The 12,589-nt window shown below is 38.7% G+C and overlaps 1 protein-coding gene across 1 annotated transcript in view; it reads right to left on the reverse strand.

Annotated features, from left to right (window-relative positions):
* Positions 1-12,589, reverse strand: part of STK31 (serine/threonine kinase 31) — a 73,105-nt gene that overhangs the window by 41,078 nt on the left and 19,438 nt on the right. The window contains exons 6-8 of the mRNA XM_033088928.1: positions 11,964-12,322; positions 10,852-11,026; positions 1,582-1,697 (exon numbers count right to left, since the gene is read on the reverse strand). Of these exons, the coding sequence (XP_032944819.1) occupies positions 1,582-1,697; positions 10,852-11,026; positions 11,964-12,322 (650 nt within the window). The remainder of the gene's footprint in view (positions 1-1,581; positions 1,698-10,851; positions 11,027-11,963; positions 12,323-12,589) is intronic.

Consider the following 12,589-nt stretch of genomic DNA (forward strand, 5'->3'; position numbering starts at 1 on the left):
TGCAAACACCACCTCCAATAAGAGGCTAATATCCAAAATATATGAAGAACTCACACCACTTAACAAAAAAACAAACAATCCAATCAAAAAACGGGCAGAGGACCTGAACAGGTCCCAAAAAGATAGACAAATGGCCAACTGATATATGAAAAGATGCTCAACTTCATTAGCTATTAGGGAAATGCAAATCAAAACCACAATTAGATACCACATCACACCTGTTAGAATGGCTACTATCAAGAAGACAAGTAATAACAATTGTTAGAGAGGTTGTGGAGAAAAAGGAAACCTCATACACTGCTGGTGGGAATATAAACTGGTACAGCCACTATGGAAAACAGCATGGAGCTTCCTCAAAAAATTAAGAATAGAATTACCATACAATCCAGCAATCCCTCTTCTGGGTATCTATCCCAAAAATCTGAAAACATTTATCCATAAAGATATACGTACATCCCTATCCATAAAGATATATGTACATCACTGCAGCATTATTCACAGTGGCCAAGACATGGAAACAACCAAAGTGTCCCTCGATAGATTATTGAATAAAGAAGATGTGGTGTATATATATACAATGAAATATTACCCAGCCACAAGAAAAGACGAAATACTGCCATTTGTGACATGGATGGATCTTGAGATTATCATGCTAAGTGAAATAAGTCAGACAGAAAAAGTCAAGAACCATATGACTTCACTCACGTGTGGGATATAAGACTGAAAGCAATAAACAAACAAAAAAAATCACAGACACAGACAACAGTTTAGTGGTTAACAGAGGGTAAGGGGGGTGTGGTAGAAGAGGAAAAAGGGGGTCAAATATATGGTGATAGAAAGAGAACTGACTCTGGGTAGTGAATACACAATGCAGTATACAAAGGTCGGACAATTAAGTTCAGGAACCCATCCTAGAAAAAACATTACATACCTCACTACTGAATATCACCACGGTCACCTTCGAAGTCCTCCCCTTGGGAAGCTATGCACTGACGGCAGCATTTAGTCCACCCTTCAAAGCAATTTTGGAACTTTTTCTGGAATGGCCATCAGAGCTGTCATTGTATTACCCTTGATGTCCTGAATATCATCAAAATGTCTTCCTTTCAATATTATCTTTACCTTCAGGTAAAGAAGTTAATGGGGGCCAGATCAGATGAGTAAGAAGGGTGTTCTAATACAATTATTTGTTTACTGGTTAAAAACTCCCTCACAGACAGTGCTGTGTGAGCTGGTACATTGTCATGATGCAAGAGCCATGAACTGTTGACAAAAAGTTCGGGTCGTTTTCATCTAACTTTTTCACACAGCCTTTTCAGCACTTCTAAATAGTAAACTTGGTTAACTGTTTGTCCACTTGGTACAAATTCATAATGAATAATCCCTCTAATATCAAAAAAAGATTAGCAACATTGTTGCAACAAGTTCGGGAACTTGCCAGACTTCATATACATGATGTATTAAAGAATTATACACTTAAAACCTACATAATTTTACTAACCAATGTCACCCCAATAAATTTAATAATTTTTTATTTAAAAAAATTAAATAAGTTATCCTAAAAAGTATGCTTTTACCTACCTAATTTCTTTCAATATTTCAACATTAGCTGCCAAATTTTTCATTCTGGTACCTACACAAGTCTTCAGCGTGCTTTCTAAATGTTTAGTCAAATTCATGGTAGTTGCTTTCTCTTGCTGAAACAAAGAACAAACACAACCTAGTGAGGCCCCAATAGGAAACTATTTCTATTGTTAAATGATTTTTTAGGTGTAATTTAAAATTTAAAGGTTAAAAAATGTTAGGTCATGGGATAACAAACACTGATTTCCCTACTATTTGGGATATGAAAAAAACAATCTATTCCAGTTTTCTGCCCTCACACAGGTTACAGACTCATATTTCATCATAATAAGAAGTCAAACAAAAACAAAATTTCACATACTATGTGTCTTAATACCTAGATAAAAAATAAATAAAAATATCTCTACAGAAACCAAATGATTATCAATGCCAATTTCTGATAAAGTCTTACATCATTCTGCATTACAAAAGAATCAAAAATATCATTTCCTTCACCCAAGCTACATTAAATTCCTGATTCTAAGTGGTATCTCAAATATATGTCTACCATGATTATCCAAAATAATGTATAGAGTTGTAATATGAACAAAGACCTGGTAATTTTATTCCAATTATACTACAAACCAGATATTACATAGTTAAACATAGAACTTTTATTCAATAAACAACATGCACTCTAGTCCTCCCATTCTTCCCTTAGAGAGAACCAGCATATACTGAATGCCTATAAATAGTAAGTTACATTCAAATATGCTCATGCCCTTTTGCTCCCATTTGTTGGGTAAGGTGACCATGAAGAAGCAGAGATATTTGTCCTTAAATCTGTTTATATCCATAGTAATTGTTAGAATAATTACTCTAAAAATTACATAAATCTAAAAGACAGGAATGGGAAAATAACAAGTTGTTGAATCCTTGAAAATGTGTTAAATGCTTTGCAGAAACTCCATAAAAGCAAATTTTTAATACAAATTGCTTAGGAATTACATCTGGATGAGAACTCTAAAACACTGAGGAAAAGAATCATTTAAATCTAAAATAATCATGAACAGAAAGATCCAAGATGGTGGATAAGGTAACCGCTCTGTCTACTGTCTCCCAGGATCACAGAAAAATTACAAATAAATTATAGAACAATCAACCTCAAGAATCATATGAAGACTAGCTTGACAGAACTCCTATAACTAAGGATCTAAAGAGGCCACATTGAGACTGGTAGGAGGGGCAGAGACGCGAACGGTCTAACCCCAAATCCACAGACAGTGGTTGAACAACAGGAGGGACACCTCCTCAGCAGAGGGCCCCTAAAAAAGGGTGGGGTCCCAGTCCCACACTGGATCCCCCAACCCAGGAGTTCTGTGCTGGGAAGAGGAATTCCCACAACATCTGACTGTGAAAATTAGCAAGGACTCTGTCTGTTCATCCCAGTGAGACGGAAGCTGGCTGGAAACCCAGATGCCCTCTTTTTTTTGATTTTTGGTTTTTTGGTTTTTTGTGTTGTTTTTTTTTAAGGAGGGTGCAGCTCACAGTGCGGAGATCAAACCAGCAACCTTGGTGTTATTAGCACCATGCTCTTAACCAACTGAGCTAACTAGCCACCCCCAGATGCCCTCTTAAAGGGACCACACACAGACTCATTCACTTACAAACACTCACCTGGTTTCTGGTGGAGGGTGGCAACTCAAGAGGCGTCAGAGACACACAGGAAAAGACAGAGTTGTGTGGCTTCAGAGCGAGGACTGGAGGGACCAGCCATTGTCCCTGTGTGGAGTCTGCCTCATGTGTAGCCTATAGGAGAGCACCATCTTATCTATGTTGAACCCTTCCCCAAAGGGCCAAATCTGAGACTGCATTAGTGTGCTAAAATCCACATATATGCACCACGTTAGTGATGCCCTGGGTCCCCGTCCCACACAGCTAGTACTATACTGCCAGGGACACTGCCAGCTACTGAGCGTCCAGCCCTGCCCCATGGGCTGCAGAAGCTTTTTACAGCAGTGGACAGCCCAAGGAGGACGGGGCAACTTTTGGTGATGAGCAGCAAGCTACAACCTGCACCAAAGTCTCTCTTGGGTGGCTCTCAGGGACCTGCAGGCCTGAGGCGAGTGGTGGCTGGTCACAGCATTCTTAGAGCGTTTTTGCGAAGTCGTCACAGGCCCAGCACCAGTGCAAGAACCGAAACTGAATTAACTTTGTCAAAACCACCACCCACACTCAGTAACTCCTTGGAACCCCACCCTACTCACCTAGGGCTGCATTGCTGGGGCCACTTTTGGCTACTGAGCAGCAAGCCCTGCACCAGGAGCTGTGAAAGCCTTTTACAGCAGTGGACGGCCTATGGCAACCCAGGAAACTTTTGGTGGTGAGCAGTGAGCCACAACCTTCACCATAACCTCTCTTGGGCTGCTCTAAGAGAACTGTGGGCCTGAGGCAAGTGGTGGCTGGCCACGGTGTTCTCAGAGCATTTTTACAAAGTGGTCACAAGCCCAGCACCAATGCAAGAACCAAAACTTCATTAACTTTGTAAAAACCGCTGCCCACACCCTGTAACTCCCTGGAACCCACCCTGCCCACCTAGGGCTGCACTGCCCAAGGCACTCTCAACACCAGGTCAACCAGCCTCACTTTCACATCTAAGGAGGCTCTTTCAACAGGTGAGCCTTATAGGCAGCTGGCAGATGGCAACAGGCAAGGAGGGCCCTGGGCCTTTTGCTAAGCTGCCCTAGACCCAATACTGGTGGCATCCAACATCGGCTCACAGGGAGGCCACCCTATCATGCCTCCAGGCCCAGTACAGGCAGCAACCAACCACATATAGCTGTGTAGCTTCTATCAGGTGGCCCCAGGCCAGTCACAGGCAAGGCTGAAAGAGGCCTGCACAGGAGACCCTCATAAGAGACACACCAGAGACAACACACCAACAGGGTGACTTCAGACCACACTAGAGCACTACCTGGTTAGCCCCACAAGAGGCACACCCAAAGAGTGGATGCAGCCAGCACTAAAGCCCATGGGGGCAAACCCTACTCAGAGGGGTCAGCCCTCACACAGCAGCTCATACACTGTGGGCACAGCCAGTCCTCACAGTCAGCCTGGGAGGCAGTCAATCCCACCCATTGACGCGCCAAAAGTAATCAAGGCTCAACTACAACGGGGGAACACACACTCAAGGGACACTCCTGGAACACATGCACAGAAGATCAGGGAGACTGCACCACTGCACCACACAGGACACATACTACATAAGGCCACCCAGCAAACACTGAGAGACACAGGAGATCTACCTAATACATAGAAGCAGACACAGAGAGGCAGCCAGAATGAGGAAACAAAAACATATATCCCAAATAAAAGAACATTCAGAAATAAGAAATGGAGTCAACCAACCTAGAAAGAGAGTTTAAAACATTGATTATAAGAATGCTTAAGGAACTTAGTGACAATTTCAACAGAGACAGCAAAGATAAAAAAGGACACGGAAATCATAAAAAAAAAAAAAAAGTCAAAAATACTTGTAAAGAATACAATAACTGAAATGAAGAATACACTAAAAGGAATCAATAGCAGATTAGATGAAGCAGAGGATCAATCAGCGATTTAGAAGACAAGGTAGCAGAATACATCTAACTGGAACAACAAAAAGAAAAAAAAAGAAAAAACAATGAAGATAGTTTAGGGGACCTGTCGGACAACATCAAGTGTAACAACATTCGCATCATAGGAGTACCAGAAGGAGAAGAGAGGGAGCAAGGGATCGAGAACCTATTTGAAGAAATAATGACTGAAAATTTCCCTAACCTGGTAAAGGAAATTGACATACAAGCCCAAAAAGCAGAGTCCCAAACAAGATGAACCCATACAGGCCCACACCAAGATACAGCATAGTTAAAATGGCAAAGGTTAAAGACAAAGAGAGAATCCTAAAAGCAGCAAGAGAAAGACAACTAGTTACTTACAAGGGAGCACCCATAAGACTACCAGATTTCTCAACAGAAACTTTGCCAGAAGGGATTGGCAGAAAATATTTAAAGTGATGAAAAACAAGCGCCTACAACCAAGATTACTCCATCCAGCAAGGTTTTCATTTAAAATTGGAGAGATAAAGACCTTCGCAGGCAAGAAAAAGCTAAAGGAATTCATGACCACCAAGCCAGCATTACAAGAAATGTTAAAAGGACTCCTTTAAGCAGAAGAAAGGAAAAAACAAACAAACAAATGAAGATAAAAAATATGAATAATATAATGGAGATTACTATGTATCTATCACTTTAAATTGTAAGTAAATTAAATACTCCAATCAAAAGACATAAGGTAGCTGAATGGATAAGAAAAGAAGACCCATATATGGTGTCTACAAGAGACCCACCTCAGATAAAAAGACACACATAAACTGAAAGTAAAGGTATGGAAAAAGATATTTCAACAAATGGAAAAAAGCTGGGTAGCAAAACTCACATCGGCTAAAATATACTTTAAAACAAAGGCTATAATAAGAGACAAAGAAGGACATTACCTAATAATAAAGGGATCAATCCAACAAGAGAACATTAACCCTGGTAAACTTCTATGCACCCAGCGTAGGAGCATCTAAATATAAAACAAATACGGCATGAAGGCAGAGATTAACAGTAACACAGTCATAGTAGAGAACTTTAACACCCTACTGACACCAGTGGACAGATGTTCCAGACAGAAAATCAACACGGAAACAGTGGCCTTAAATGACACACTAGACCAGAAGGATTTAATTGATATTTTTAGAGCATTTCACCCCAAAGCAGCAGAGTATACATTCTTTTCAAGTGCACATGGAACATTTCCCAGGACAGACTACATGTTAGGCAAAAAAAACAAGTCTCAATAAATTTAAGAAGACTGAAATCACATCAAGTATCTTCTCTGATCACAATGATATGAAACTAGAAATCAATTACAAAAAATAAAACTGAAACACACACAAACCAAACACATGGAGGCTAAATAACATGCTACTAAATAATGAACTCCGGTACCTTTATATAATGGAGTAGTGTTCTGCCAGAAAAAAAGACTGAAATCTTACCATTTGCAACAACACGGATGGACCTAGAGAATATAATGCTAAGTGAAATAAGTCAGGCTGAGAAAGACAAATACCATATGATCCCACTTCTATGTGGAATCTAAAGAACAGAATAAACGAGCAAACAAAACAGAAATAGACTCCTAGATTCAGAGAACTGATGGTTGCTAGACGGGGAGCTGGGGGGATGGGTGAGAAAAGTGAAGGGCTTAGGAATTACAAATTGGTAGTCACAAAATAGTCATGGGGATGCGAAATACAGTACGGGAAATATAGTCAATAATGTAAAAACTACATATGGTGTCAGATGGGTACTAGACTTATCGGGAGATCACTTCATAAATTATATAAATGTCTAACCATTGCACTGTACACCTATAACTAATATAAAATTATACTGAATGTCAACTGTAACCCTACATATAACTATATAACTATATAAACATATATGAAATACATGTAAATATATATTTCTATTTATTTATAGATACACACACACACACATATATCGGGGTGCCAAAAAAATGTATGCAAGTGGACACTTTGGTCAGTGCTGCTCAAGCAGTAGTTCACCGTAATCAGAGGTGTCTGACGGTAACCACTTTGAGCACCTCTTGTAATTGCAGAAGTCACACGTGACTTGTATTCATCTTCTGTTATCAGTATATATTGAGTATTACAATTTAGTACAGTTTTCCTTTCTTAAAATGTGTATACATTTTTTTGGTACCCTCTTTATAAACAGAGAGAAAGAGAGAGGGATGTAAAGTACAGCATAAGGAGTATATAGTCAGTGGTGGTGTAATAGCTGTGTATGATGTCAAAGGGGTAGTAGACTTGTTGGGGTTATCACTTTGTGAGGGGTGTAAATGCCTAATCATTATGTTGTTTTGTACACCTGAAACTAATAAAATCAAAAAGATTCAGCTTCTGGGGCCGGCCTGGTGGCTCAGGCGGTTAGAGCTCCATGCTTCTAACTCCGAGGGCTGCCGGTTCGATTCCCACATGGGCCAGTGGGCTCTCAACCACAAGGTTGCCAGTTCAATTCCTCGAGTCCCGCAAGGGATGGTGGACAGCGCCCCCTGCAACTAAGATTGAACACGGCACCTTGAGCTGAGCTGCCGCTGAGCTCCCAAATGACTCAGTTGGTTGGAGCGCGTCCTCTCAACCACAAGGTTGCCGGTTCAACTCCCGCAAGGGATGGTGGGCTGTGCCCCCTGCAACTAGCAACGGCAACTGGACCTGGAGCTGAGCTGCGCCCTCCACAACTAAGAGGGAAAGGACAACAACTTGACTTGGAAAAAAGTCCTGGAAATACACACTGTTCCCCAATAAAGTCCTGTTCCCCATCCCCAATAAAATCTTTAAAAAAAAAAAAAGAGGTAAAACGTGAAAAAAAAAAAAGATTCAGCTTCACTAAAAAAATAATCGTGAACTTAGCTCGAAACATTTGTTTCTCCAGTGTCTTGAACTTATTATTAATCCACTTGTAAAAACAAAACTGGAAATCAGATGACAAATAATGAGTATGGTTTTTAAAACAAAGAACAAATAATACAAATGGAAAAGATGGCAAACTTGAACCCAATCACATCGATAATTACATTAAATGAAAATCAGGTAAACACTTCAATTAAAAGATATGAGATTATCAATCCGGATGAAAAAGTTTAGACTCAACTAATATTCAGCTTATAAGAAACATTATATGTAAAAATTAAAGCATATGAAAGATATACCATGCAAATAATGCTATATTAATATTGGGCAATGTGGACTTTTTGTCCACAAAAGTAACTGTACAAGAATATCTACAATGGCTTTATTCATAATGGCCCAAAACTGGAAACCTAAATGCCCACCAACAGGAGAATGGGTAAACATACTGTGGTGTACTGATACAATCGAATGCCACTCAGCAATGAAAATGAACTAATGATATACACAACAGATAAATCTCACAGACATTATTTTAACTGAATGAAGCCAGACACAACAGAGCATGTACACATATGAGAGGATTCCATTTATATAAAGTACAGGACCAGGAAAACTAAGCTATGATGATGTAAATCAAAATAGTGGGTGGAAGGAGAAGATAGACTGGTTAAGAGCACCAAGGAACTTTCTGGGCTTGAAGGAAACATTTTGTATCTTCAGTAGGTAAAACAGGTGACCTGTAATCCATTTATTCTCTTCATGGAAATGGACAGGAGAACACCCCCAAAGAAAAGAATAAAGGCAGATGACTAGTCTAATCTCCTGTCAACTAGACATCTAAAGAGAACAGACTATTATTTTCTAAGAGGAAGAGACTGTATCTCTGAGATGCCCCTAGCAGGAAATCCCTGCCTAAAGAACTGGTTATAGTGGATAGAACCCAAGATTTATTGATTTATGAGGCCGACCTCCCTGGAAAATGTCACATATGCATTTAAGGGCTGGAGTCTGAGTTCAATTACCAATGGTCAATGATTTAATCAAACAGGCCTATGTAATAACCTTGATTTAAAAAAAAAAAAAAAAAAAAAAAAAACTCAGAATAAGGTTTTGGAAAACTTCCAGGTTAGTGAACAAATCCATGTGCTGGGAAAGATCCCTTGCCCCCTACCCCCTACCCTGCCTCCGCTCCCACCATAACTTCCCCTACGCATCTCCTCCTTTCATTTGGCTGTTCCTGAGTTCTATTCTTTATACTAAAACTGTAATCTTAAGTATAGCCCTTTCTTGAGTTTTGTGAGTTGTTTCAGCAAATTATTGAACCTGAGGGCAAGGGGGGGAATCTTCAAATTTATAGTTGGCCAGGCAGAAATGTGGGTAGCCTAGGGACCTGATTTGTGGCTGGTGTCTGAAGTAAAGGAAGTCTTGTGGGGCTGAGTCCTTAACTTGTGGCATCTGAGCTAACTCCTGGTATTTAATGTCAAAAACGAATTGTAGGACATCCCATGGATATTGGAGAATTAGTGTAGAAATAATGCATTTGGTGCCAGAAAAAAACTACATATTTGAAAACCAAACAGTATTCTTGGTGGGGGGAAAAGAAAACTGCCCTGAATCTAAGCAACCTTGCGATCTACCTACTGTAAAAGTAAATGTGTACATGAAAGATAAAGGAGCCTGTTAAACAACTCAAGGATGTAAATTAAGCAACTTTTATCAACCAATATGCAATGTTTGGACCTAAATGGGCTCCTGATTGGAAGAAACCAACTGTAAAAGGGCATTCATGGAACAATATGGGAAATCTGAACATTGACTGGATATTAAAAGATATTAAGGAGTTATTGTTAAATTTTAAGTATGGATAGTATTACGGTTATGTGTTTTGAAGTTCTTTTCTATTAGAGATATATACTAAAGCATATACGGTAAAATATAATGAATGGGATTTGTTTTAAGATAACTTAGAAGGTTTAGATTTAAAAAGATTGCCTATCATCCATTGCTGCTTCCTTTACGCTTAGTTTTATATCACATGCTCAATAATACTACAAAAATTAATTTATTTAGTTTGAACATTACACTTTAGAAGCATATTTGTATTCAACAGGATTTTTAGGGTAAAGGAGGTGATAACCATTTCCTGAAAGGTTTGCATTGTGCCTGAACTCAAGGATACCCAGTCACATTTGTCAGAGGAACTTGGAAAGTGGAAAGAAATAAGACATATGAAATTAGCTTAGAACAATTCACTATTTCAAAAACATCTGCAAAAAGGGGCACTGAGGGTTGAGACTGAGGAAAATAGTCTTGACAATGAGATCTTGTTCTGGAAAAATCACCAAGATATATCTACACTGGTAAGTTTCCCCTTGACAGAGGAGTACTTAGTGTTCCCTGGAGAGGGTTTTCAGGCAAATTTTTACCTATGTGTTTAATACTTGTAAACTGGGTGATGGGTACATAGGGATTAATTATTCCATTCTCTCTCCTTTTGGAATATTTGAAAACTTCCATAGTTAAGTTTTTAAAAGAACATAAGAGGAAATGTAAATGAGAAATTATTAATCTTTTAAACATCCAATGAAATTCAAAGATTAGTTTGAAGCATAATAAAAAAATTCATCTATAAACAAATGTAAAGTAAGAAAGAAAGAATGACAGAGTGGGGTAAGGACAGGAAGAAAGGAAAAGTGACATAAAACAAGTAAGAGTAGATGAATACACAGATTTCCCAGTACCTTAAGCCATTGAACATACCATACCTGAAGTTCCTGGGCAGTCTGTTCTACTTTCAATTCTAATGCCTTGTAACTTTCAAGAAGAACCTCCTTCTCTGATTTAAGCTTTTCATTTTCTTCAATCAGTTTCTGGTCCTGCTTAATTTTTGCCAGGCTGACATTAGACCTTAAACTAAAATCACCAACAGCCAAATTTTCCCTATAAAAACAAATTCACTCATGTTAAAAAACAAACTGTGTAATGCTGACAGAGATCAGAAATCTAAACTAAATTATCTTAGGCTTTTTATACCAGAATATATCTTAATTTTGGAAACGAATCTAAAACCTTTACCTAGTTCAACATTAAAAAATATTTTACTACAAACTAGATTTTACAACTAAAGTCATACTTCAGAAACAATGCCTCCAACTCTCACAGAAAACATGTTACAACTTCCTCGTAGCAACACCAGCTCCAGCAAATACAGTAAAAACCATATTCTGTATCAGTATCTTCCGACCCTCCTCCCCGTGACCCTCACTCCATTTGACAGTTTAGTTCCTAAAGTGCTGATAAGATCCCAACAAACAGCTGCATACCCTAACACATGGCATCATGGCTTGGATCATGATACAGAAGTATATAAATGGCTTGGTACTTATAAACATCAAATCTGGTTTTCTGCTTCAAGTTTATAATTCAAAATTATCTAAAACACTCCATCACAATACGTTTTCAAAGAACAAAGAGCCTCTTTTCTATTAAAAGGAAAGGCAATTCCCTCACACTCATTATTCTTGAAGCCATAGGAAAAACTTCAAAGCTTATGGGAAATTCTAACTTTGCTTAAATAATTCAGATTTAGGGGTAGATCTTTATTTTTGATAAATGTATTCACGAGTTGGCATGAAGAGTTGGTATACAAAATTTAAACATTTCAGGAATGATTTTTCTTTCAAAATGGCTTTTAATGAAAATATTCCTGCTGAAAAAGAAAATAATACATGTTTGAGAAAACTCGAAATAATCACTTCCTCAAAATCACTGACATAGCTGAGGACTCCAAACACACATGCCTTGACTTCTACTATGACGAGGGTTTCTACCATGAATTCAAAACTAGGTAAGACTGAAAGCCTCACCCCAGTCTTACTTTGGAAATGTCACATGAGTTCCTGCGTCACTGTCACCCTTCAAGTCAAGCATCAGCCTCCCACTTAGGCGTGCCTTCGGCCGGCTGAGGGTTGACTGGTTCGATCTGTGCCCCCACAAGGGAATGGGGCCTTTGAGGTTCCTGAGAACAAGCTGACCAGGATCTGAATTTTGTTCCTCACTGACGTTAGCGCTGACAGTGAGGTTGCGTTTTTCTGCAAAGCCTTTCTTAGCCACCTCTTCCCCTATATCCACAGTGCCATATTCAGCCTGAGCGATAACTGTTCCATCGTGATAGGTTGCTTTAATTTTCATTTTTATTTCCTTTTCAAAAATCAAGCTCCCCAAAAAGGTTCTGCCCTAAGAAAGACAGGAAAAAAAGACATTAAACCAGCTATATCAACATGTTTTTCTTCACTTATTTTATTTCTACCCAGTTTTTCCAAGAATCTTATTTCTTCATTCTCAAATCTCTATAAAAGTTGTCTTACATTATTATTGGCTATATTTAAATATACTTCTGCATGTATATGAATATATTCCAATTACACACTTGCTGAAATCTTCCTTTCAGAAGTAGAGCTAATACCTGTATAGGCACACATATGTATAAATTTTAAAATGTGT

Source organism: Rhinolophus ferrumequinum, chromosome 20 (assembly GCF_004115265.2).
Source record: "Rhinolophus ferrumequinum isolate MPI-CBG mRhiFer1 chromosome 20, mRhiFer1_v1.p, whole genome shotgun sequence".
In the NCBI taxonomy this organism is placed as follows: domain Eukaryota; kingdom Metazoa; phylum Chordata; class Mammalia; order Chiroptera; family Rhinolophidae; genus Rhinolophus; species Rhinolophus ferrumequinum.